At 36.2% G+C, this 27,149-nt stretch overlaps 3 protein-coding genes across 7 annotated transcripts in view; all 3 read right to left on the reverse strand.

Annotated features, from left to right (window-relative positions):
• Nucleotides 1-7,088, reverse strand: part of rin2a (Ras and Rab interactor 2a) — a 30,104-nt gene extending 23,016 nt beyond the window's left edge. For 3 of the 5 annotated variants that reach the window (XM_043255303.1, XM_043255299.1, XM_043255302.1), the window contains exons 1-2: nucleotides 6,882-7,088; nucleotides 4,320-4,408 (exon numbers count right to left, since the gene is read on the reverse strand). The gene's annotated coding sequence lies outside the window, so the exon portion shown is untranslated. Of the gene's footprint in view, nucleotides 1-4,319; nucleotides 4,409-5,409; nucleotides 5,470-6,881 lie in introns of all 5 variants that reach the window. The other 2 variants (XM_043255300.1, XM_043255301.1) reach the window with 2 other exon arrangements.
• A 792-nt stretch (nucleotides 7,089-7,880) lies between these two features.
• si:dkey-187a12.4 lies at nucleotides 7,881-10,627 on the reverse strand. Its single transcript, XM_043254674.1, has 4 exons — nucleotides 10,243-10,627; nucleotides 9,257-9,474; nucleotides 8,834-8,993; nucleotides 7,881-8,728 (listed from the first exon to the last, which is right to left on the reverse strand). The coding sequence occupies exons 1-4, from the start codon at nucleotides 10,502-10,504 to the stop codon at nucleotides 8,502-8,504; spliced, it is 867 nt and encodes a 288-aa protein (XP_043110609.1). The 5' UTR covers nucleotides 10,505-10,627; the 3' UTR covers nucleotides 7,881-8,501.
• Nucleotides 10,628-11,718: 1,091 nt separating this feature from the next.
• slc24a3 (solute carrier family 24 member 3) overlaps nucleotides 11,719-27,149 on the reverse strand; it is a 59,315-nt gene continuing 43,884 nt past the window's right edge. Inside the window, exons 3-17 of the mRNA XM_043256104.1 lie at nucleotides 25,590-25,666; nucleotides 22,722-22,796; nucleotides 22,298-22,382; nucleotides 22,101-22,204; nucleotides 19,580-19,654; nucleotides 18,985-19,010; nucleotides 18,821-18,874; nucleotides 18,561-18,688; nucleotides 18,313-18,473; nucleotides 17,705-17,975; nucleotides 17,369-17,535; nucleotides 17,177-17,291; nucleotides 16,052-16,164; nucleotides 15,471-15,536; nucleotides 11,719-15,388 (exon numbers count right to left, since the gene is read on the reverse strand). Of these exons, the coding sequence (XP_043112039.1) occupies nucleotides 15,239-15,388; nucleotides 15,471-15,536; nucleotides 16,052-16,164; nucleotides 17,177-17,291; nucleotides 17,369-17,535; nucleotides 17,705-17,975; nucleotides 18,313-18,473; nucleotides 18,561-18,688; nucleotides 18,821-18,874; nucleotides 18,985-19,010; nucleotides 19,580-19,654; nucleotides 22,101-22,204; nucleotides 22,298-22,382; nucleotides 22,722-22,796; nucleotides 25,590-25,666 (1,667 nt within the window). The 3' untranslated portion in view covers nucleotides 11,719-15,238. The remainder of the gene's footprint in view (nucleotides 15,389-15,470; nucleotides 15,537-16,051; nucleotides 16,165-17,176; nucleotides 17,292-17,368; nucleotides 17,536-17,704; nucleotides 17,976-18,312; nucleotides 18,474-18,560; nucleotides 18,689-18,820; nucleotides 18,875-18,984; nucleotides 19,011-19,579; nucleotides 19,655-22,100; nucleotides 22,205-22,297; nucleotides 22,383-22,721; nucleotides 22,797-25,589; nucleotides 25,667-27,149) is intronic.

A 27,149-nucleotide genomic window follows, 5' to 3' on the forward strand; every position in this document is an offset into this window, starting at 1 on the left:
ATTATAATGTACCAGAACATATGTACACTACCATTCAAATCTGTAAGATTGAATGTTTACCAAATCTGTATTTATTTGGTGTAAAATATAGTAAAACATTACTACAGATTAAATGAAGAGTTTTCTATTTATTTATCTGAAGCTGAATTCAGTGTCAAATGCTCAGTCTGAAATCATAATTTGATGCTCAAAAATAATTTCTTTTCATTATCAAATGTTAATATTTTTGTGTAAACAAAACGTTTTTTTTTTCCAACACAGTTCAACAGTATGCTACCATTATTTACAGGAAACTGTCAGTTGACATCACAGTGACAATGAAACTCTTACTCTGTGAAGTTTCTCAGCAGCCAATGATGTAAGTTAACAAAAGACACAATACATAAAATACACATTTACAATTACAAAATTACTAAAATTACAAGATTACTAATAGTGATGGTAATTTTGTTGTTGTTTTTTGCTGTTTTTGTTTTCTTTCCATAAGTCTTTTTTTAAGACATAAATGCTCTCTGATTGGCTAACCTACTGGCATTTACAGTACTCTCATGTTAGTGGTCAACAGTGTTCTGCAATTAAAAAGTGAACCCGTATATGCATTTATCTCTTGAGCAATGGGCTTTTCCCCTATTCCAGTTAATGTAACCAACAAAGGAAGTCAAAGTGTGTTGCTGAATGACGTAGTCTTTCCAGTCCTGTTGGACTGGAAATGTGTTGGTTAAGACTCAGCTAATGAAACCAATGTGATTCACAGCTAATGAAACCAGACGTGCTGTTTGCATAGGTTATGCAGTTTGTACTGAACTGATCTTGTGAGTAATATTAAACAGCAAACAAATGAAATCCTAAACAAAGTCAACAATAAAATATGTCCACATGCAGTGCAGAGTTTATAAATCACCTCCCAAAAAATACTTTAATGCTTTAACCATAATGCTCAATGATTTCATTTCCCTTGAGTTTCCTATATTCTTCTGAGAGAATTTTACAGCCGACTTAATTGTTAACACATCTACAATATATGTTCAAGACCATAACTAGGACAATTAAAGAACACACATTCAAAGAATTATACTAACAAATCATCCTCATGTCTGATGCAGTGGTTAGACAGTATGAGAGAAGGGGAAGGGAGAGGAAAAAGACACTGGGTTTCTATTGGATAATGAAGTTGTCTGGCACTGTGTTAGGACCCTGCTGCTATATGGCCCTCCACCTCACAAAAACGCAGCTGGAAAAAATCCAGCTCTGCTCAAAGCCTGTCGAGAGCTCTACCCGCCCATGGGAGACAGCAGCCTTGAGGCACAACAACAGCTAAAATCTTCATATGCTACAGTCACCCATGCTTCAGAAACAACATCAACATATTCTATTTGGGCAACATTGTGAAGACATCACTCAAAAGTCTGTGTATTTTTTAGTTAGCCTACATAGACAGATCCAGTCTCTTCCATCTGTGACTCTCATCGGTTTTGTGGTCTGTTTACACTCCAAATAATGTGCTATTGTGCACTCAAGCAAAGCTATTTTAATAAAATGTGACAAACTCAAACCTAGATTAGATCTGTTTGTTGTGTTAGTTGTGGTAAAACCTTTCCTTTGTTATGCTGACACCTTCTTTAACAATTACTTTAACCTCTGGCATTATGGTAACTGGCATTATCCATAGTTACTGATAACACAGAATAGTCTATTTAAACTGCCCAACACTATTTTTGTCACACGTGTTTGATGTTACTGTCAGTTCAGCGAGTTATTCTAGTAGATGCATCACTGAATCATTTACTCAACCAATTTAGTCAACCATATTAATAAGGGTTGAGCGATATATTGCATGCTATAGTCATGCACATGTAGTCAGTAAAGCAGTAAATCTCCATCACCTGCTTTCAAATGGAGTGTCATTTAACACACAGAGCCATAGATTAATTTGTGATACTGAATGCGACATTGTGTAACTTGTCAGTGCGATATATTGTCCCGCCATAATATCCATTTATATATATTTAGAAAAAGGAGTCTTTATGATTGAGTGGTTTACCATTTACTAATACATTTCGACAAAATAATTGTTCATTTGGAAATTATAATGACAGTGAGTCATTGAATCATTTGCTCAACCAATTCACTCAACTGCTCTCCCTCATTCAGAAATAAAACTAGAGACAAGTCACTGAATCATTTACTGACCGATTCGTTCAAGCTTCATGACAAAAAAATGCTAAAAAAAAGGAGTTTGTGTCAGCTCTCATGCAACTGTTTTTGAAACTCTGAAGTGTCTGATCTTCACAGTAAAGTGATTGACACACAAGTACTTTTTTGCAAACCCCCTCGGAATCCAGAGTGAAATGTACTAAAATCTTTGATGCGGTTTCAGAATACACGACTTTAAAAAATAAATAAATGTAAAAAAATAAACCCCCTGAAGACCTGAAATCTGACTGACAGTTCATTCAAGTTAAAGTGGTTCTTAAGCTCAGTCTCCTGCTGCTGTGACTGAAAGGATTGCTGAGAGACTCGGTAAGGCTCAGAAAAATGACATTAACAGGCACAGCTGCAAAAGCAGGCAAAACAGTGACAAAATGCACTCAAAATAGCCTTTCGTTACCGCAGACTGCAGCACAGACCAACAAACTCAAACCATCTGAATGCCACTAGCCAGACTTCATAAGTGAAGGCTAAAAGATGACTATTTAAACCTGATTAAATACATGCACTGCCTTTCAATATTTCATCTCAAACATATCTAGGCCTACTCGCAACATGGGATGGGTGTGATCCCCTGATCCCCAGACAAGAGAAGCACATAAACACACATTCAGAGGGAGCAGGCAGAGGCCAGAGCTCTACAGGATGTGGCCAGCTCCACCCCACATAGCATGTCCCAGAGCAATATCCAGTCAAAATCAGGATCAAACAACAGTTTATACATGTGCTGACAAATTCCAGACTCATACATCGGACCGTTCTTACATTTAAGTGCTTAGTGCACATCTTTCATACACTTTCATCAAGTTTCCTTTCCGCTGTTGCCCTGAATCTGGCTCCAAACGCACCTTTTTGATCTACTTAAAAGTTTCCTACTCTTCAGAACCCTCTCTCTCTCTCTCTCTCTCTCTCTCTCTCTCTCTCTCTTTCTCTTTCCTAGTTTCTGTGTCAGACACAAAAAGGTCTCTCATTCAGACGGTGCAGTGGGAAGCGTGAGGTGATTCCGTGGGAAAGGCTCTTGGCAGACTGGCAGCTTCCTGACTGCAAGAGCTGATATAATTTCTAGAGTCCTGGACTGGATGTAGAATGATCTTCCCAAGAAGAAAACAATTGCTTCATCTTTCCCATTATGCTATTATTATCCTTCTCATTGTCTTCAGAAAAGGTCTAAAGCAGGTTATCATGATAAGAAGAGGCTTTCAGTGCCATCTTCAATCCAGTCCATGTTTAATTTGATAGCCCCTCCCAACCAAAACAACAAACCTGTTTGAAGGTTTTTGAATACCAAAATAGCATAATTGAAGAAACAAAACAAGTTTTTTTTTGCTAAAGCTGGATTCCAGCCACATCACATCATCCAAAATATGAGGATATATGGCAGTTAAAAGGAAATGAAAACTGAAAAAAAGTGTAATATTACTTAAGGAATTTTCCAGGTTCATTACAAGTTAAATACATCATTTGACAATATCGATTACCATAGAAAAGCAAAAACCATGGCTATAATAAGACATTTACAAAAGAATTTAACAGATGTCAGTCTCATGTTTTGTAAAGCACACACTGAAGTCATCCATAAAAGTTATTTGAGCTATAAAGCTGTAAAAAAAAAGTGTTGCCAGTATATCAACTGAGACATGATGTCATGCCTGCCTTCAGGTAAAGACGTAGCGGAAACCTGTTGATTACATCGCTGTTTTTTTTTTTTTGGCCGTAAATGTGTAGGTAAATTGTTTTGGTTTAAAAGCTGTTGGTTTAGCTTTATCTCATTGAAAATTAAACATTCAACAGTCCACTTTTTTGAAAATAGGCACCAACTCCCCCAGATTTAATAAACAGAGTTTTTACGTTTCTGAATACATTCTGCTGATCTCCGGCTCTGGCCATAGCACTTTTAGCATAGCTTAGCGTAGCTCATCGCCGCCTGCTGTTGCAATGGTTACAGCAGCAAACTGAGTAATCATATCAGCCAGTGGAGTGTTCCTTTAAGAGAAAATTATCTCTGCGTGTGATGAATACAGTCTCACTTCAGTGGGGGAGACAGATAAACCATTAGATCTTGTTGAAATAAATCACACTTCTTAAGCAGATGTGAAGCCAGCTCCCCTTACCTAATATGTGCGCTTTCCTTTACTTTAATGTATCACTTCCTGGTCTTCCTTCAGCAAGAAATCCTCCATTATTTAGTATGCCACTATTCCTACAGAAAATAAAGACAAATTAGTTTTTCAGCTTCCTCCGAACACTTTCAAATGCACACTGCACACGGCCAGGCAAAAATTGGTAAACCTGGAATGCAAGGGAGGTTTTTTTTTTTGTTGGTTGTTATTGCGATGGGAAGATATAGTCAGCATTCACATGCTTCAAAACAGGCCTCTGTCCCACTGGGTCTCATATTTGAGGTTTGCTCTGTGTTTGAACCTCCAATTGGATCACAAAATGTAAACAAGGCAGAAATATTCAGTGTGGACATTAGAGTTTGGATTCGGTATGATTATACTTCAAGGCAAAATCAATTTGATCAAAAATGTAGTAAAAACTAGTAATATGGTCAAAAATAATTACAAAAGAAAGTTAAAAAATTTAAAGCAAAATGTTCTATTTAAATTTATTTATATAGAATTCACTATAATCACTGAGAGTATGGTGTTTTCCCATCATTGCTAATACACAGTTAGTACTTATTTTTTGTGAAAACACTTTTCCTGAAAAAAAAAATAAATAAATAAATAAATAATATATATATATATATATATATATATATATATATATATATATATATATATATATATATATATAAGCATTCTAAACCTTTTTACTGTAACTTTTGATCAACAAAACTAAAATATATATCCTTTGAATGATTGTCTATTATGAGGGAGTAGTACACAACTTAAACCAAGAAAGTGTTTAAATAAAGAAAATATTAAAAGTAGGAACAGTTTGACATAATGCTGCGCTCTGTGTGAGTCTTTGGCTTGATTTTCAGGTCTGCGGTTGAACTAAATATGATATCTCTCACTTTGCATTCATTGTTCTGACCGGCTGACCAGAACAGATCACATTTCATTTCAAAATTGTCAACTAATGTCAAGCATTTTAATGATATACCCACCACATTCACTGAAATCAGCGTAACTACTCTCAATACTGTCAGCAGACACTAAAATTACGATAACAAATTAAAGTACAGGGAATTACCATAATGAAGACACCTCAGTCACGGCCACGCTCAGTGGTCGCAATTCCGGCGAACCGCAGCTTAAATAAAGTAAATACAACTGTTATGTAGAGTAATGAAATGGATCAAAACATTCTCTTCCAAACTAATCCAATGCCAGTCACTGCACAACTCTAAAATTCTTGTCAAGTGACGCATGTTCTGGGCAAAATCATTTAAGTAACTTCCCTTTGCCTGAGACTAATCCTCTTAACAGGCCTCAGAGCCACTGCTGAAATATTGGTGGGGAAGAAACAAAAAAATCTGGTGCGACGATTTTCAGAAAAAAGTTAGCAATGAACGCAATCAATTTGTATGACAGCAATAAAAGAATTTAGGAAGGAAGCACAAGTGGTGGATAACTAAGCAAGCTCACTATGTCACAAAGATTTTACATTTATTTCTATTGTTTTTATAGGCACAAACAACAACAACATTTGTACATTTTGATTAAGCCATTATCTTTTCTTCCTGGTAAAAGGGGCTGGTAAATATTTTATCGTGCAGAGACAGGAGCAAGTTTTAGGAGATGCCAAAACATGGCAAACATTTTACAAATCTTCAGATGTAATTAGTCCAAAAAAAAAAAAAAAAACATCTAGAAATTATTGTGTACCGCTTATGAGGACAACACAGTAAAGCTACAACTTGACCCCTAAACTAACTTTACTTCCCTCTTTTGGGGTTCACAAAGAAACACAAGAGGAAGTGTGAGCAGTTTTTCAGTGCAATATGATCTTTATCATGCCATTTTGCATTAAAAAAAAGTCAGTTGAAAAAAAAAAAAAACAAGAAAACACCATTCAGTAACCTTTCTTTTTCTTGGGGACATAATTACCATGGGTACCATTCACCTAATAAAAATATGGATAAGTTTCAAAAGTTAAGCTGACTCATACTCATGGCAGCATTTTGGGTATTGATAAAGTCAGGACATATTGCAAGATTTATTGCAAGATGTGTTTCTTGATCTTGAAACTTTCCTTGAGATCATCCTTAAAACTTTCAAACCATCATGATGACGTTCAACAACATAACCTCACATTACATGTATGTTTCCCATAGACCATTTTTAACCGGAGCAACCTGCATAACCCAATTACCGGCTGACAACAGTAACAATTTTGCTTCTTGTCCACAAAGCAAGTGATAGTTACTAAACAGAAGTCACCAAAGTATCAAACCATCCTTACCGGTGATAAGACATCACATTTAAAGAAGCATTACTATCAGGAGCAATTAAGCGTTAATAAGATATAACTACATAAACAAAGATAAACAAAACCGTATAAAACATGCTCCAAACTGTTGTAACCACAAATTGAGCAGTTGTATCATTTTAACAGGTAACACGCAAAAAGAAACGTTTTGAACCCGTTTAAGACTAAGCTGTTGTCGAAAAAACAAAACAGTCGCCGCAGACTTGCGCTTACAAACAGTGTGTGGGACTCACCTCGACGGGACGGAACCAAAACACCCGCTGGAAAAAGCGCAGTTACGCATTTATAAGACCTGGACGATCTTCCTCCGAAGGCTCGCTTGATGTTAACAGTTTTAGATGTTCCTACAAGACCGAGAAGAGGTCGCTTCCTTGTAGTTCGCAAGAAAGACTCATAGCCGCGTTAAAGCATGCGACCTCTCCCGGCAAAAACAAACTGCAGGAGAACAAAAGTTGATGTGCATTAAGTTTCACGTCACGTGTTCCAGCCGGGAATGTCTTTGGAAGGGAAAAGCTTTTGTTAGACCCACCGACCATTGATGATTCTCAGAGAGAGGAACGTGAAAGAACCGGAAAGACGGAGGAAAACTATAGAGGGTCAAAAACAATGAAATAACGTTAAATGGCCGGTGGGCTAAATAGCTCTAAAATTTCGCCATTTTACTTCCTTGAGTAAAGCAAAGAAATCAAAGCGAAAATTGCTAAAACGACACTTGCTTTTGTTATACGTGATATTACAGGTATTATATTAACTGTTTCCAATCAAATTGTAATTTTGGCAAATTATGCAAAAGGTATTAGACATGTTTATGTATATATTATGTGTTTATGTATAATTATATATATATATATATATATATATATATATATATATATATATATATATATATATATATATATATATATATATATATATATATATATATATATATATATATATATATATATATATATAGATACATAAAACACAAGCTGTAAAAACAGCCTTAGGTCTGTCATTACAACTACGTTAATGTCATTTTTATAATAGACAGAATAAACAGTACATTTTTTGAAAAAATTATACAATACAGACTATGACAAATTCGTTTTCAAAAGTGCTTTGAGGGGCTTGAAGGAAGATTATGTTAGATCATGTTCTTTTCTAACATTAAGCACATTTAAAGTGAAAATAGCTGCTCAATAAACATAAAACACCCAAATGACACTTAAATGAATTCACCACAGAAAAAGTTTATGGATAAATTGTTTTTAATGTGTTTTTATATATGCCAGGAAGCAAGAGTTCTTAGAAAACTGTTGTAAAATGGTTCACATTAACAAAGATACCAAGTGAGTAAGTGTATTTAGGTATATTATTGAGAAGTGTGATTAAATTACATGTGAGAATTTTTTTTCTGACATTTTCTGACACTTATGAACTCTTTAATGTTTGAAATTCTTAACTCTGAAGTCGATTTATCGTCATAACATAATGGCACAAAACCACACAAAGCATTTTTAAATTTACATTTTGCGAGATGTATTGCAATGTGTAAAATTTAAACAAAAAAACAAAACATTTTACAATACAATAAAAAAACAATTGTACAGGTAAAATAACCATTATAACAGAATTATTTACATTTGCCCATTAGGTTTTAAAGATTAATGTTGTAATGTGAAAATCTGCACATTATTCTCGTAACAATAGTGTATTTTAACTTATAGAAAGCAATGCAAATATTATAATAGAATGTAATATGACAAAAAAATACATTTTAAAAGCCAATCCTTCACACTCTTGTCATTTCTTCATTCACTGATTTCGCTTTACTTGTCTTTGGACATTTAGTCATATAACACTTAGTGTAATTATATTGTCACCTGAATCTCCCCAGAATCCAGCTGGTTATGGTTAAGCTGGTTATGATCATCCACAGTACTGTCATATTTGGGACAGATGAACTCAACAGGTTTCCAATGCGGTCTTCGTCCACTTCCTCTTTGTCGGAAAGGGGCAAACCGCAACCATTTCTTCACTACATCAGCGAACTGGTGGTGCGTGGCCTCCTTTCCTACAGGTGTCCTTTTCAAGGCACCTGCAAAAAAACCGGGGTTTAAAAAAAAATCTTTCACACGGATCCTAAAAACGTATAAACGTGAAGATGCATCTGCACTGAAATGTGATTTTAAAGACTGCTTACGAAACAGAACACCCTGCAGTCTGGTGTTTCTGAAGCTCCTTTTCTGTCCTCTGCCAACCCAGTTGAGCTCTGATCCAACACTGAAAGAGAGAACAGCATGCATAAGACGCCGGACCGCATCATCTACCGTCGCTCCGCCCATCCGTGAGAGGTGTGACACCTAGAGAAAAAATCCATTTAAAAAGAAATTATAAATACACTACAAATAATGAGGGAACAGTGTAACCAGAAAAGTTTTGTAGAAAAAATTAAAAAACTAGAAACACAAGTATTGTTCTAAACTATTATTTTGGACTACGCAACTGCCTCCATAAAATGTAAACTTCCTGTCCTGATTGAGGTGTACACTGTAATATAACCTATTATTACACGCACTGCACTAACGGTAGATTGTAGAGTAGACTGACAGTAATCATTTTTTACCATTCTCTTCTGAGCTTCAGTATCCTCTAAATGTTGCTCCGTTTCGTCAAGCTGTTCCATTGTTCGCAGTGGCAGATCTACGTCAAGCGGCTCGTCCTCCTCTTCACACACCTGTCCATGAATCCTGGCCTGCAGGTCTTTCAAAACTTCCCACTGCCTCTGCTGCTCCTCCTTGATCTCAATAAGGAGCGATATGATCTGTCTGTGGGCCGCTGCCTCTGTAGGCATAAAAAAATATATAAGTTAAGTCTTACAGAAGGTTAAAGGAACAGTTCACCCCAAAATAAACATTTGCTTTAAATTTATTGGATTATTTTCATATTTTTATCAGCAGTTTTAACGCTCGCTCTGATAGCACCCATTCACTGCGGTGGATAATTTATGTGCAACTGATATAATGTCACATTTCTCCAAATTATTCCAGTGAAGAAACAACCATCTTTACTGTGAATACATTTTAATTTAGCAAATTTACAATTTTGGGAGAACTATTGCCTAAAAAATCAGCACTTATATGAAAACTGATGCATCAGTTTCACTTATATAATGTATGTATATATATATATATATATATATATATATATATATATATATATATATATATATACACACACACACACACACAATAATAATAATAAGTTTACTAAATAACCTTAGTCATAACTGTCGAAAGGCTTTATTAACATAGATTTTTTTTTTAACATTAGATGTTTTTATCACATTTTATCTAAATAAGCAACTAAATAACCCGAGTTTAACACACCAACAAGTTACCTACGTTAAAACTAGGCAAGTTAGCAATTTTATGTTAAAACAAAATAAGATAACACATAACTTTCAACTCCCAAGTAATAATCTGTATATCAAAACACTTGAATTCTCAACGCAAAGGACATTTTTAAACAAGACAAAGTTCCGTAATGATAAAAGGGAAGAGATGTGCAAGGTAAACATGATAATTTTCACTCTTTTCACTTCCCCAGTACCTGATGTTGAAGACGCATCCTCGCGCATTAACTTTCCCGCCACTCCTGCAGGATTGTAGGACTGTGAATCCGCGCTGAAATTCACCTCGGCCCGCCCAGATATGTCTTCTGAGCTTCTGCTCAAGTCTCCTGGCAGAGGGTGCATATCCTCTTCAGACACCGCTGAGCGTCTCTGTGCCATGTCTGCCATGTGTTTACTTACTAAACCCTCCGCCCGGCGGTTTATGGCCCAGTTAACGCGACTGACACTGTTTGGGTCCATTTATATGGATGTACTTACACACTTGCAAAATTTAATGCCTTAACATGCATCTCTTAATAAACACTGCGATATGTACGAGAAATAGGCGGAAATGGTTATCAAACTGTCCCCAGCCAGCGCACGTATCACGTTACGCAAACGTCACAGCAACGTTGTCAGAACGTTGGGAGTTTTGAATGAACTACAATTCCCACAAGCAAAGCAGGCTGGTTACGTCATCCACCGTTCACAGGCGCGCAGTTAAATTTAGCTACTTAAATCTAATTTTTGACAGAAGTACGTCTCTTATAAAGTCTTTGAAAATGGTTTACCATTAAAGATGATCGTTTTTACTGATAACTACTCATATAATTATTCATTTTCGTATTATTTAGTTTTACACGCTTGTTCTGGGTCATCTGTTAAATGTGAATATAAAAGCTAATTATTAAATAAATTAAACCCAATTAAAATCAAACCTTAAATGAAAAATAAATAGTTTGAAGTTTAAATTAAAGATTAATGTTTTTCTTTCAGTGTTTCAAAAATGATCAGAGCTGTATCCTATAGGCTGTTATTTGAGATGCATTTCTATATATTTTACTATATTACATATAGGTGTGTGTATACTATATTACATATACATGTATACTCATTTCATTGATTTCAATTCTATTGTTGTTTAGTCTTTTGATTGTGGGTTCCAAGGAAAATTGGTTATTCACAAGTAAGAGATAAGAGAATGTCTCCATTTCAAGGTTGTGAAGCAGTAAATTTCCATTGCTTGATTGTGATATAATAACACTTGTTGGATTTGTGTTGGTTAGATGAAGCATTAGCATTAAAACATGCATACCTAACATTATTCATAAACTATGTTTTTTTATTATAATATCCTATCCTGCCTCTCTGGCTATACTCAGTCAACCTTTTTTCTGATAGAAGACAATTAATGCAGTTCTGTGTATTAGACAACTTACTAGCTGACTAATTCTGTTACTAGATAAATGGGATCTGACAGTATCTAGTGTCCGGCGCTTGGCATGGAGGCATGATCTAACAATATTTTGCATTAAATGTACTGATATCACCGGTTTTATGTACGGGTTAGGGGTACTTTGAGGTTTAGTAAATATTGTAATAAATAAAAAAATTGCATTTATGCTTTCATAAAGTAAAAAAAGCGCATTCAGGCATACCATTACGGCTGAAAAGACAAATAGTGAACAATAGTGTTTACCTCAGCAAAGATCATTTTTATTATGCTCAAGTAGCAAAAATGTACTCTGATATACAACTGAAACACCTGAACAAAAAAAATTTTAGTACATAAAGCCAACCACCATTCTTTTTTATGACTCCTGAAATGCAGAAGACATCAGTTACTTTGAATGAAATATCTATTTTATGCTTTCATTGGAGAATCAAAAGCCCAGCAGTTTTCCATTGAAATAAAAATAAAACAAAGAAAACATGCAATAATCTAAGAGGTCTAATTCCACTGCTGTCCATCCAGTGCTCAACAATGTGTAATAGTAATGAACATAAATAACTCCTTATATTAAAATATCCCATGCGATTTAGCAAACCAAGGGTGTTTAATCAAACCTTCAACACAACAACAACAAAAATAAAATAAACAAATAAAGGACCCAAACATTGTACAGTATCTACTGTATGAAAATATAGTCAACGGATATGCAGGCAAAGACAAAAATATGAAGACATTTTCATGTATGTATAATTATGTACATCAGCAATGCATCACCCTGTAAAAGTCACATTTTTATTAAAATATGCCTGAATCCATGAAGAAATATCAGCAGACAAGAAAAGGAAATCTGAGGGAAGTTTCTCTAATTGTGGGCTAATTGGTTGTGCATGCCCTCAGTATTATGATTAGAATTATTATATTTATGCATACAAATGAACAGCAGCGCTTAGATTTTCGGAAGTGAAGAGGACCGAATAGTATGTTAATCAGTCATCAGTCATCAGTATGTTAAAAACACTGAATCTGTAAATTAGTACGGCTGATTTTGCAACCATAATCATAGGCATTGATGTCCCACAATCTGTAAGCAGCAGTATTTATATATTTTGGAGAATTTTGCAGTAAAAGCCAATTTAGCTGCATCTCTGCCTCTTTTTACTATCCATAATATCGAGCATAGAGTGCACAAACTCTATTAAACCTTACTGAAATATTTACGTAGAATATATATATATATATATATATATATATATATATATATATATATATATATATATATATATATATATATATATACGTTTTAAAGATTGTGATGTGTCATGTTTAGAATTTACAAAAAACGCAAACACAGTAATTAATTCATCTAAACATTATTGCATTTCATGAACAAAACTTTCATTAAACCCTGCCTTCCCGACGTCTTTCTTATAATACCCTGCTTTGAAAAGAAGAAAATAATAGCCAATAACAATTTTCAGCATCCAAACACAGCTCGTACGCTCTACTTGGATTACACCTAGCTTATATTTATCAGGAATATCACATTGCTTAAACCTTAGACCTGCTGTTGCATTTTCGGAAAGTAAACTAGGCCTCAATGTCTACTATGAGTGATACAGAAAACAAAATGTTCATATTTGCAAATATATTCTGTCAAACTAGGGACAAATTTTCTTTTTTTCTTTTGTACATTGTTGAAAAGAATGCCCTACAAAGTGTGACCTTTGATTTTAAGCATGCTAAAAGTACTCTGACGGTAAGCTGACAAATTAGTTTTATGATCTAAAGAATAAATATGCAGATTCACTTGAAGCACACTCTACAGACTTTTAAAAGCAGAAAACATTTCTAAACATTTTGCGTTACAAAATACAAAGTTACTTTTGTGATAAAAAATACTTTGCCGCAATACTCTTCCAGATATGTTTCTAAGTCACCTAAATTCTATTCTTAAAATATGACAAACAATTAGACACCCAGTATTAACCAGTGCATAAAACACAAAATATCCCTGCAATGTGCCTTCAGACTAGAAAACCTGCATGAAATCTCTAACTAGACTAAAACAGTCCACAGAATCGCTACTTTGTCAGCTCACTAAAAAACCTCAGTTAGGAGAAGAAGACCACTCATCCACATATTGTGCCACAGTTAGAAGCTTACAGCTGTGATGCATTATGGTAGTGTCTTTTTCAAATCCCTAGAACCAGAGGCATACAAAACAAAGTATTTAAATAGTCCTTCGAAAAGAAGGGCAAGAAATGAGCCCCGGACACATCAGCATAAAGAACTCCTGAAAAATCCATATCATTAACTGCATCCTTAGAAATGAATTCTGATCCTTGTTCTGCTGAGAAGATTTCTTCCAAAATTCCTGGATAAACTCTAAGATAAGAGCGGCATGCTAAGAGAAAAATGACTTGACCTTTTCTAGAGCATCTACGTTTTGACTTTGAAACAGTCTTATCAACGTTAGCTTCATTTTACCAGGACACGTTCCTGCTAATCAGCTTCTTAGGTTTGAGGCTCACTCACTCCATTCACTCCAAAAAGGGAATGGACCGATCTTAAATGTCAAAACAGTTAAGTATAAAATATATATCTATCTATATATTTTCCCTTACTTGCCTGCCAAAGTTTTGAGTGTTCAAAAAATCTTTACAGTTACCTCTAATGTCATGTCACACCGATATCAAATAGTAGAAACTGTTTTACGCATCAAGTCAAAGGTGCATCTAAAAGGGTGCATAATATTCAGAGATGAAGGAGAAGGAATCCAGTAGAAAAGGCTGACACGTAAGCTCTGAAGGACATAACGGCGTAGCCTGGGTGAAACTCCAGAACGGTCTCTTCTTTGGGACAGCTGTGGGTTGGTTTTGTTTCAGTACGTCATAGGAAAGTAATGTGCATAAATAGTTTTCAATAAATAATAAATAAACCTTTCTCTGTTTCAGTATATACAGAGTGTTAAAGACAAAAGAAAATTCAGAAACACATCTATAGAAACCCATATTTCACACAAGAACATTGTCTCATTGAACATAAATATGTTGGTAGAAGTGTTCCAACAAGTGTTTCCACACAGGTGCAAACAATTGCCCGCTGTTTATCTCTTTTTTGACTAAAATTTGATCTTATTACCTCCTCTGCACCGTAAACATATTCTCATCTGAAAAAAGTAGACACTAATGACCCTGACGTCCAGATTGATCTTGTACTATGAAGGTGACGACTTGGTAATGCCCAAATTATAAAGAGGACTGTATACAAGTATTTCCTAGAGGTCACCAGTACCTTTCAGCAAAATAACGAACCCTCGTAAATCTCTATTTTTACAGACATTAATAAGTCCAGCCTCTTCTTCAGTAAATTAGCAGCTAATAAAACAAATTCCATCATAAAATACATTTACATCATATTCTTTAAATATGTAATATGCAAAATATTTCGAAAAAAAAAGTATTCACATCAAACCAGGCAGTAGTCATCATTTACCACGTTCCTGTCCCGTTAGAACAGTCTATATATCGGTCAACAGGACCATTCTTCGCACACATCCTCTCTCTCCTCTTGTAACACCACAGATCCAGAGACTCTGTTAATATTGCACCCATTGGAAAGAAAAAGAGAGGATCAATAGAGGATCAGCTAGATCAATAAATAAGTATTCCTTTAGAACAAGAGCCAGTCTGCATCTGATCGAGGACTTGTGCCGTTGTCCTCACAAGGTCAAGGAGGGAGGGCCGGGAAAAGGAGCCGTCTCATTCCTCGCGGCAGGTGGGCAGATTGACGAAGGTGAATATGTTAAACTCGATGAGGATGGAGAAACACAGGAAGACAGCGTACATCAGCAAACAAATGAAACCCAAACGCTTGTCCAGCTTCCACTTGTTCAAATGTACACCGAGAACCTGAGAGGGAAAACAAGGGTAGATGGTGAGACGTGCATTCAAAAGACATTTGTTGTAAGTGTTTTTAAATGCTCCTGCATACCGTGAGAAACACAGATGCTAGCAGCAGCCCAACTGAGAAAATCAAACCTTTACTGTTCAGGTGAATCTGAAAGGTGTTGCAAGAAAAAGCATGTTAGCTCTTGCATGGAGGCTGTACGGTAGAACAAATATATAGGAAAGAAATGTACAAATAAACACAAAAGGTTATTTATCCTAGGGAGACTCAAATGCAAAGGTGTACCATCAGTCTTTAAAAACACTAATATTTTAAATGCGATCTGTTAAATGTAATCTTGAGCAAATCTAAAAGTTAATAGATATTTTCTTCCTTATTTTACTATTGTTCATTTATTCATTATTGGCTATAGCATAAAAATAATTATCAGTACATCCCTAATTATTACCTTACACTATCACTACACTAATTTTATGTAATCCACTGCTCTAAGATGCTCTTTCTTAATGATCTGCGTTCTAAGCACTATTATGATGAAATCATCTACAAATATTAACCAAACAAACAACACACACACTAGAATACACTTTTTATTTCAATGCTGTTTAAGCAATTACCAAACAAATCGTTAAACAATAATTTCTATTTCAAAATGTTCCACTTACTGTGGAGCCATAGTCAATGGCCAAAGTCTGGAGGGTCCAGGGCAGACCAAGCCCAATCAGGATATCAAACACGTTACTACCGATAGAGTTAGACACAGCCATGTCACCCATTCCTGAAAAAAGATAGAGGAACAGTTGGGACTAAAACAGAAATTTAATATTCTAATACTTTCAGTTCTGCTCCAGCGTTAAATGAGGAATTCACCACTGACCATGAACTCGTGGTTTTTTAAAAATCAGTGCTTCATGAAAAAACTGAACAAGAACTGCTGTGGCATTTCCTATTACCACAAAATTCAAAACTCAGTGCATTTTGATTCTGGAGCAGGATTGCCAGGTCTGCAAAACCAAACCAGACCATTTTCTATTGAATCTAGTTCAAAACCAGCCCAGTTGCTTTCTTTTCTGCGGTATCCCTCTTTGTTGAAATCAAAATTTTGTCAGGTCCCCTTCAACTGACCTAGCATTCCAGGAGAGGTGGAGAAAGATTGTTTTAACCAATGGACTAACAAACAAAATGGTGACTGTATAAAACTAGCACAAACTAGGACAAATTGCTGACTGGGCAACACTGTTTTGCTGGCCTTCTGTTGATACGACTGTCCGTGGATGACATAAAAATAAAAAGGTTTGAATGACACAAAATGATCAATGTTGGTCTGTCAAGCATTCGTTTGCCGAGAACTAATGGGGAGAAAATTCCATAGTTTTGGAGCATACGTAGAGAACGTCCTGTCACCCCTAGACCGCAGTCGTGTTTCGGGAACAACTAAGAGAACTTTCTGAGACAAGCGCTTTTTGTCTGTGTGCCACTCAGATGTTTAAACTAATATAGTTGTGATAAACATGATAATCATAAAAAAAAAAAACAGATGTTTTTAGCAGGTATGAGCTGTAATGGCGCAGCCCTATCCTGGAAAAGGGGGTGAGGAGCAAAAGAAACAGGCACAGAAAACGTGCTTTCTGCTTCCATTCAAAATATGCATATTCAAAATTATATAATAAATAATCTGTAGGGTATTTTGACCTGAAGCTTCACAAACACATTCTGAGGACACCGATTCATTGTGGAAATAATAATTGATAATAATGCTAGAGCTTGAAGAAATATTCATTTGTTCCTACCTTGCCGTGCAACAATTAAACTGGCCAAGCAGTCAGGAACGCTGGTCCCAGCAGCCAAGAAAGTGATGCCCATGATGACATCAGGGATGCCCATAGTGTAACCGATCACTGTGACCTGCCACGGAAGCATCAACAGGTCATTTAATTTACACTTATAAGAATTTAACGTAATATTTGCGAGGCAATTCTTACCATCCAAACCATGATGTAAGAGAAGAAAGCAATCCAGAGGGTCGAGCTGATAAACGAGACCATATACCAGCGCTCCCAGCGAGGAGTGGAACAGTTGGGCACGGTGAAGAACAGCAGCAGACTCAGTGGCCAGGCCAGCAGCCACTTTAGCTTATTTAAGGCCCCACCTGCACAAGATCACGACAACATTCGAGTCATTAGCCTTTTAACAGACACTTTCATTCAAAACTGACCACAGTTCACCTCCTGTTAGGAACACTTAATGCTTATGGACAACCAGGAATTCATCTAAAATTATTTACAGTATTTGTAATCAATCGTCTGTAATCAACATACCGGGGCAGCGATATGGTACATAGGGTCCTTCGTTGTCATCTTCCTCCTCTTCCTCCTCATCGTTCTCATTGTTTTCATTGTCCTCATTCTCGTTTTCAGTGTCAGTGCCAGCTTCAGCTCCTCCCCTGTCGTCGTCATGGTGACCCCCCTTTCGCCCGTTCAGGCCTCGGTCCGGTCCTGCCAGCCCATTCTCCACCCCGCGCTTTCCTGGGATCTTTACTGTCACCTCTGAGTCCCCGTTACTGAAGCGACTGTTTATCAGACGCTGCCTCTACAGAAACATACGAACAGAATAAAAACAAGGGTTTTGAACACTGACAATAAGGAATGTTTCATGATAACCAAATCATCGTTGTATGAGAATGATTTCTGAAGGATCACATGGTACTGTTATTTTTAATATACTTTTTTTTAAATATATTACTTTTATATATATATATATATATATATATATATATATATATATATATATATATATATATATATATATATACAACAGTTATTTTAATGATGCAATAAAAAATTATATGTAATAATATTTCATGAGATTTCTTTTGAAAACCAAAAAATCTGTACTTTAGTGCTTTTTTTGTGCTTGTGTGTCTGACCTCTGTGATAAGCATTCTGGAGGCCATTGTGAGGCGTGTGCGAGGAGAGAAGTGGCTGGTGATCATGATTCTCATCCCGGCCTCAGAGAAGGACAGCTGATGAGGGTATGCAGACAAGAGCTCGTCCACCATCAGCACTGATGGCTTCCTGTGAAAATTTGCTAAGAGGGGCACGACAGCAATGCAGAAATTTAGATGGGCGCTAAGCAGTCGTACACACTTATATAAAACAGGACTGCATGCATTACCTTTCTTAAGCAGCACGACAGTGGCATCGCACCCATCGTCGATGTCTGTGTTGCTTGCTGTGCCGTTACCCAGATTTGCAGAGTTCTTTTTCCGCCGTTCGATGTAATGAACCACCCGCGAGTTAAATCTGATTAACACCAAGGAAGGAGAGTTAATAAAATCAGCAGTGATGCAATTTACTGACGTGGAGTAGATACGAACAGCAGCAAATCCATGCAATAATGACAAAATTTCAATAGTGTCAGAGTAGAGAACTTACTTCATTAATATAATGTAAAATATGTACAGTACTATTAGGATGAGCGATTCCCACCTGGGAGGAGAAAAAGTAGCATAAATGACCGAATACTAAACAAAATGTGAAACGGTTGTAATATGAAAAATTAGGAGAGTGGTCTGGTGTAGCAACAGCTTTAATCTTACCATGTCACCTTTTCATCATAGATGAACTTGAAAAAAAAAAAACAACAGAATATAAAGTTACATTTCCAGACAAATCATAATAACAAAGGCAAATTTCTTCAAACAGTTCTGAAATGTCACACCTTACCACCAGAGGGCAGGATTATCTTACTGTAAATATGGATTTAATGAGAAATCTAATGGAGTAATATATAATATAATATAATATAATATGTCTATTTGTTCCTTTATAAATTATATTATCAACATAATTCAAATTTTTTTAAGGTTCCAAAAAATGACATTTGAAAAAAAAAAGAGTTGAAGTTTCTACTGTAACAGTATAAACTTTTACAATACAGTTTTCTCTTTCAGCGAATCCAATTTTTAATAAGGTGCTGTTGAGTATCATCTGAGATACTCTGTGTCCTGTGTACTAATAATCTGTGTTTGTTGTTCCTCTGTGCTGGGAACACATGCAGAGTGTGGGCAAATAAGAGGCCTGTGCTGCAGGCCACGGGCCCCACGGGAGAGCCACTTGCTTCTCCTCTCCTGCTGCGCGAGGAGGCCCATAGGCATCATAGGAGCATGAAAAGCCACTTAGAGTTCTACTCACCACAATCAGAGTGGTCACAGCGATAGTGTAATACACCGAGTCTCTCATTAACGTCCAACACGAGAGCCGTACTGCCTGCATCAACAAGAGAGAGAGGGACACAAACACAGTCAGACTCAAAGGGAGGGAACTGAGCAAGTGTCAAAGCAGTATAACAACTTTTTGGAAGTGAAAATAAACAAGTGATCTTATCTCATAAATATAAAATCTGCATACTGACATTCCCATGAATTCCCTGTTTGACATCTATTCTTTTCTACATTAGGGTTTTTGTTACATTTTATTTTGTAAATGTTTATTGCCCACTTTTAGTGTCAAGTGTGTTATTATGTTGCCGTTTATGACACTGCGCATTTTCAATACATTAGTCAACTTGAGGAAAAGCTACTTGTAATGAGCTTTGATTCTATACAGTATGAGGCTTTCTCATTACCACCCTGTTTGTGGGTACCACAGATGCTTGTCACAGTAAATTTTACAGATTTTATTTTATTTATTTTCAGGTTTCTTTTTCAGTGTTCTGTAACTTTAGGTCTATCATATTACAGGGTCATGATTATAAAAGGGAGACATGTAGAGGTGCCACAATTTTGAAATAAACGAAAACAACAAAACAAAACAAAATATGGAATCGTTAATAATGAAATTACACAAATAGTTGAACAGTATATTAAGAAGTACAGTTCAAAAAAGTTTCTATCCACAACACTAAATAAATCGGATGCTTCTTTCATTCATGGACTTGGTTGAACACCCTGGTATTAAAGGATTTTAAAATGTGCTTGTCATGCCTCTTGTATAATATGTAATCTGTGACTATTTCCGGATTTTTAAAAAAAAATGTGGTCTTGGCTTCAAAGTTTAGAATGCTGAATTAAAGTGTGTGAATTGGAAGTGAGTAAAGGAAATGAACGACGAACCAAGGAACCATTTATGGATGTGACATCCTGTACCGAATCAATCTTGATTGAACTGTGTGAAATAATCCATATTGAATGTGTGTCATGTTGTGTAGGGCGATCCTTCCATAAAAAGCACTGATCTACGTCAGAGCACCGGAAGTAATACGCCATCGCTCACGCCAGCACAGCTTAACTTACACCACAGGTGACACTCTTTGCTTTGTGTTTCCGTGGCAACCAGAAGCTCCATTGTTGCAGATGTGTTTTTTTCCCCCTTGACACTGATGGACTCCATGCGTAAGTGTCTTATAGTAAGTGTCTTTAGTTGCCAATTTGGGAAAGATTACTGAGATCGTAAGATTGTATTTGGGTAAAAATGGCCAAAAAATAGCCATTCTCTCTCTCTCTCTCTCTCTCTCTCTCTCTCTCTCTCTCTCTCTCTCTCTCTCTCTCTCTTCATGATTAATCGCATCCAAATAAAAATTTGTTTACACAATATATTTGTGTGAACCGTGTATATTTATTATGTATATATAAATACACACATATACAGTATATATGCAGTACATGTGTATACATTAATATATTTTATTATATTATATTTTATATTATACATAAATATACTTAATATATAAACATAAAATATTTTCTTATTCTCATATGCATGCATGTGTTTGTTTTTAATAAATATAACACAGTTTGCACACATACATTATATAAAGATTTTTTTTTTTGGATGATTAATTGCACTAATATGTGTGTGTGTGTGTGTGTGTGTGTGTGTGTGATACATATTCACACACACAGCAATGAATTAATATCATTTTCTCAATTCTTAATGGAGAAGGGCATAAAACAATTGTGTGTATATGTCTATGTGAGAGACACAGGTCTTTTCAGACGTTTATCAGACTACCCAGAATGCCTCTATTCCACTGCCAGATGGTGACTGGAGAAAGACTGGGAGAGGAAAAAAACTATTAAGCAGTTTCCCATGCTTGTGCAAAGGCTGAATAACCTCATATCCTCTTTTCTTTAATATAGTAAGGGTCTCAGGAGGTTAAACTGAAGGAGCGTGAATGACTGAATCAAGTGGAAAGCAAAGACGACAGGATGGAAAACAAAAAAGCAGTTCCACAGCTAACGTGGCTGACCTCATCGGGTACTCTCAGTGACCCCTGAGAATAGTCTGCTCACTTCTTACTGTCATTCTGCACTAAGTAATGGCTTTTTAGGGCAGAGGTTTAGAAAGGGGATGCACAGGTCACCTGATTCATCTGTAAGTCGTCCTCTTACAGATTCTGAGAATTCATAATGCTTGCTCAGTACATTTGTGTCGACTTTCTAAAGGAAAATAATATCTTACTAGGAATCCGTAGAGATCGTAGAAAACGAGGATGCAAACAGTGTTGCGGAAGATAACATACTTTGAATATAACTATAGCACTCTTCTAAAAGATGAATTTACACTTAAGGAAACTATAAAACACCCTAATTTATATAACTGAGCCCAAAAGGTTAGCAACATTAGCATGCATAAGAAGTATACATAAGAAGGCACGTAAATCTGTGAATTGGTTGTGAGAACTTAATAACAGAGAAATAACAAAGCTTTTCACCTGTGCAGTAAAGATCCCACACACTCCGATGATACAGAGGATATTGAAGACAGCAGAACCCACGATTGTGCCCACTCCCACATCTCCTTTGGTGATAAATACACCTGCACAGAGAAGACGGGGTGGCTTACATAGGGCATGTGAAGGTCCATGTCCATGTTGTTTACCAAAAGCATGCTGTCTTCAGAGATGTTTACCTATGACTGAGGTGAAGAGTTCAGGAGCTGAACTTCCTGCTGCCATGAATGTGGCTCCTGCTACATCCTCACTGAGATGGAGGCGCTACAACACGTTTATACAGACAGAGAGAGATATCAAAGACAGAATACAGGCAAAAATAACGACTAATTTCAAATTTCCCTGAACACTCTTTTCATCTGCGATTGGTCAGAAAGTAGAAAGATTTAATATAAAAAAAAAACAAAACAAATGTTTCTGAGAATTAAGTAATTTTTCTGAAATTAATCGTAATTAATCCCACCTTACATCATTTTTTAAATACACTTTTATATTGCAAAAATGTCAATCTTCAAATTATTGTACAAACAACATTTTTTTAATATATGTTTTATGGCATCTTTTTTATGTAGCACATTAGCTAGAACATAATACATGTCTTACCTCACAGATCTTCTCCAGAGAGGGAACAAAGTAGTCATCACACACCAATGCCAGCGCATAAAACATATACATGGCCTTTAGAGAGAAAAAAAAAAAAGAGTAAAAACAAACTTAATTAAACTTAGCCTTCTTAAAGTTGCCGCAGTAAGCCCTTTTGAAGGTAATTCTGTCATCATTTATTCAACTTCAATCCTGCATGAGTTTTTTTGTTGAACTAGCATGAACTAGCAAAAATTGTACAGAAGTCAATAGAGACCAGCAACTATTTGCTTATCAACATTCTTCAAAATATCTTAATTTGTGTTCAGCAGCAGCAGAATGTTTGGAACAATTAAAGGGTATGTACTTTTTGACAGTTATTCCTTAAAAAATCATGGTCTGTCAAAATGTTAAAAATGCTTAAGAGCCACTGCATTATTTAGAAAATAGCAGCCAGGATATTTTATTAAAAACTTCACCTTTAGACAGAATTTTCATTTTCTTCTTTTTAAGTCAAAGGGATCCATTGTGGAAATACCACCTTAAATGAGATTGGGACACGTGATGAAGCCTCTGTAACTTCACATTACATAAGAAGTTAAAAAAAACAGACTCTAGAAGCCACTGCAGGGAGCGCATGAAATTTGTGCAAAGCGAAATTCTTGCGTGCGGGCACATTTGAGTACATGAGTGTCAACACCATTACATTCTCAGAGCAATCTGCCCTCCAGTGGGACAGCCGTCCACTGGGACTATTCAGACCTTTTCTTAGAAAGTGTCCCGATGACAGAAAGGCACTGATGGAAGCTGGTGCCCTTTACAGAGTGAGGGGTGGTTGGGACTGGGGGGGTTCAAAGTTTATTTGTCTCATACTCAATAGGGAGGATCTGATGTTTTTTTTTCACAGTCTGACATGTTTCGCATAAAAGAGCTGTGTGTGGATTAGTTGCTCCAACATCTGCTCTGATCACATGGGTATGAATCACAGATGTCATGGTCCCTTGACATGCAACACATATGCATGTGAACTTACGCATGAACATACTAAAAAAAAGCCTGCTAAAAGCACTGCTAACAACAATTAAATATTTTTAATACAAAATAAATAATACATATTGTCGATGAAATACAACATTTAAAGATATAGAAATAGAGCTTGCATGTACAAACACATGAATGCAAGCACACACCATCCTTTCAAAGCCAGCTCTCATTCACTCCAGGGATCTGTTTGCCAACTGTTTCCCGCCAAGACTTTGCCAATCAGTGCATCTAATTCAGCCGCCACGCTGCCATGCTTGCACTGTGTGCCCATTACGTAATCTCTGCCCACTCCACTCTCATTCCCTCCCCTTCCTTTTATTCTTGACCTTCTGACAAGGCAGAGCTGGGCTACCGAAGCCCCAAAAGATAAATAAAACATGTAAACAGCTGGAGGGAGTCTTAGAGGGTTTTTGCTGCAGCTTTTACCATCCACTCACTCTCTGCTTACATGGGCAACTACCTAAACAACGAGCAACAATGGCAGTGTCAAACCAACCCTGCAGGGGATTTCAGCAGGAACACACAGTACTGCATCAGTACCTGCTTCACATGGCATGCTTCACTTAAAAGTGTGCTCAGACATGGCCTATGGGGGCAGGAAAGCCTGATGCATGATGAATAGTCTCTCTTTGATAGCTTACGATGATGGGGGTGGATAGAGCAACTCAGTTTATTTTATAAGTCCAACTGTAATGGATTTATTAAAAGAGCATTAATGCAATAATTCACGTAGTAGGTTTAATATTAATTAAGTTCTATCAACATCCATTGTGGGTGGCATGATGTCAGTTACCACATAAAACAATTTTCTTATCTCTCAGTTCTTTAAAAAAACAATAACTACAACTAAACAGTGAATAAGTGAACATTATAATTGCTTTAGGAATATAAATACATATGTCATTGTGTGTGTGTGTGTGTGTGTGTGTGTGTTTTATTTTTTGGCAATAGAGTGAAGCAGGTAGAGCAATTTCAATCAATCATACTTCAATGAAAAATGATTCTATCAAGTCTCTGGGCCCACCCACCTAACGCTTCTTCCAACTTCTAGCCTTTTTTCACTTTGGCTCTAACTTAAACCTCTAGAGAACCCTCAACTCAATCCACGAAAGTACAGAAACTACAGGAAATACTGTTGGCAGAGGAAACTCTATTGTGTATTATTGTAAACAAATGATTGCGTCATCTGGCATAGACTGCCGGAGACTATAAATGCCAATCTCACTCTCTATATACACAATCAATGTAGTAAACATAATTTCAGGTAAGAACTAAAATACATGCCAAGATGTGTACAGGCTTCATCATGTTCTACTGTAGATAATTTATAAAGTTCATGAACATGAAAACATAGAGGAGAAACAATAATGTACAGTATGTGGAAAATACTTTTTGAAACTTTAATCGAAATGCGTTACACTAAATACACAAAATAATGTTCTTTTTTAGCAACATTTCTCTTTGGAGTGTTACAAGACAGACAAGTAGAGCAGTCTATGCTGGCTCCGGACAGAGGCTATAAACTAACATACATAATTGTTATTGGGGCATGTGGCCACACGCACCGTTTTATTTGTCATACTGGTTAATGTGGCACATCCTGACTGGACTTCAAGGTCTCACAATATAATTTAAGTTGAACAATGCTTACTCTCCATTCAAGTGAGTTATTATACCCTGAAATTTTCAATGATCAATTCATTCATGTGTACCAATGAGCAACAAATAACACAGAGACTGCCCTGATGTTTCAATGGAACATGCAGCCTTGTGACAAGTGTTCGTGTAATTTCAAACTACTGTGTTGAATGTTGAAAAGGAAAATCAAATGGTAGAGATACTTACACACAGAACGTGCAAGGCTACGGCCCCCTCCATTCGCTCCTGGTTGGTGAAGATATCATCAGGGAACTCGTGTATACCTGCAGAAAGCACACACACACACACATTTGGCTACATGAATAATCCTTGTATAACACATAGAGCGGCGTACACGAGTCTCAGGGATTCGTCCCACTCGTTATACAGCATATAACATATGGATCATTCTAAAGGAAAAATAGTAAATGCTTTCAATCACAGATAATTACACACAGCATAAGTTCATCTCCAAAAAGAGTCCTAAGAGAGTTCATTATTCATCAGCAGAACCCATACAGTGAAACATCTCTGCTCTGATCGCTCAGAAGAACAAAATGACTGTATCAGACGTCATGCACTGAGCTTCAGACAGAATTGACAACTATATGACTGTGACATTGGTGTGATTTTCAGGAGCTGTTCTTGCATTACTGCAGCTCCCAGTCCACCGCTGCTCTGTTAACAAGCTATTCACCGCCACAGCGTGTGACCCGGCCGGCTCCATTGATAAGCCTGCAGCCTGCCGACAGAATCGGGTCAGTGAGAGTGGCCACTTATTTGCCTGGATTCAGTTTTACATGTTTTAAGTTGGTGGGAGTGACATAGTCAGCCGTGAGCTGTCTGAAGTGTTGCAATTGTGCTCGTTCCTACACAGCTCGTTGCCATGACGTCAACATCCAAGATACTACAGTTCTGATTGAAAAGTGTTGAGACTCCAGAGACCGGCTTTGTTCAATTTGGAAGAAAAGGCTGATCTCTCTGCGCAAACTGAAACCTGATTTATTTCATTGCTGACAGAAAAATAGCTCAGAATGTGTGCAACTTTGAACGCCTGTCACTTTTTATGATTGAAAGACAGATGATATGTAGAGAGATTAAAATAAATTGCTTGTCTGTTCCTCTCACAAGTTTTTTGTCTCCAATATTGTTGGAAAGAGTGTCTTTTTATGTCTGTAAAACCAATCTTTTGCATGTTTTTTATGTTTTAGTATAATTGATTAGTATACACCTATACTAATTTAATTTGTCCACAATTTGTCTACTTTTTTTTTTTCATATTGTGTCATAATTACAGATAGGAAATAATTAGCAAATTAGATATTCTTCTTAAGTGATATTTAAGATTAATGATGATTTTCATATCATATCACATCACATGTCACATCTCATATTTCATCTTAACCTTTAACCTTTACCTTTGCTAGGGGAACAATTGAATAAGTTAAAATAATTTTCACACCATAAATATCAAAACAATATATATTTATTTTTAGGATTATTGTAGTTTTAAACTATTGTAGTTCTGTTTTATGATTAAAACTCTAAGGAAAGGACAAAATATTAAAAGAAGCACACAAAAGAAGCCATAATAATTATATATGAACAATAAAAAATACTATATATGCGATATATGTGATTTTCACAATTTGCAGCAGTACTGCACAACAAATGCATACATGTGATTTTCTCTTTGCACAGATGAAATTTTACTCTCTTGTGCTACCACATTCTGGGCAAAACTGACAAACTACTAGCTAACTCTCA

The sequence above is a fragment of the Puntigrus tetrazona genome, chromosome 13 (assembly GCF_018831695.1).
Source record: "Puntigrus tetrazona isolate hp1 chromosome 13, ASM1883169v1, whole genome shotgun sequence".
NCBI classification, from domain to species: domain Eukaryota; kingdom Metazoa; phylum Chordata; class Actinopteri; order Cypriniformes; family Cyprinidae; genus Puntigrus; species Puntigrus tetrazona.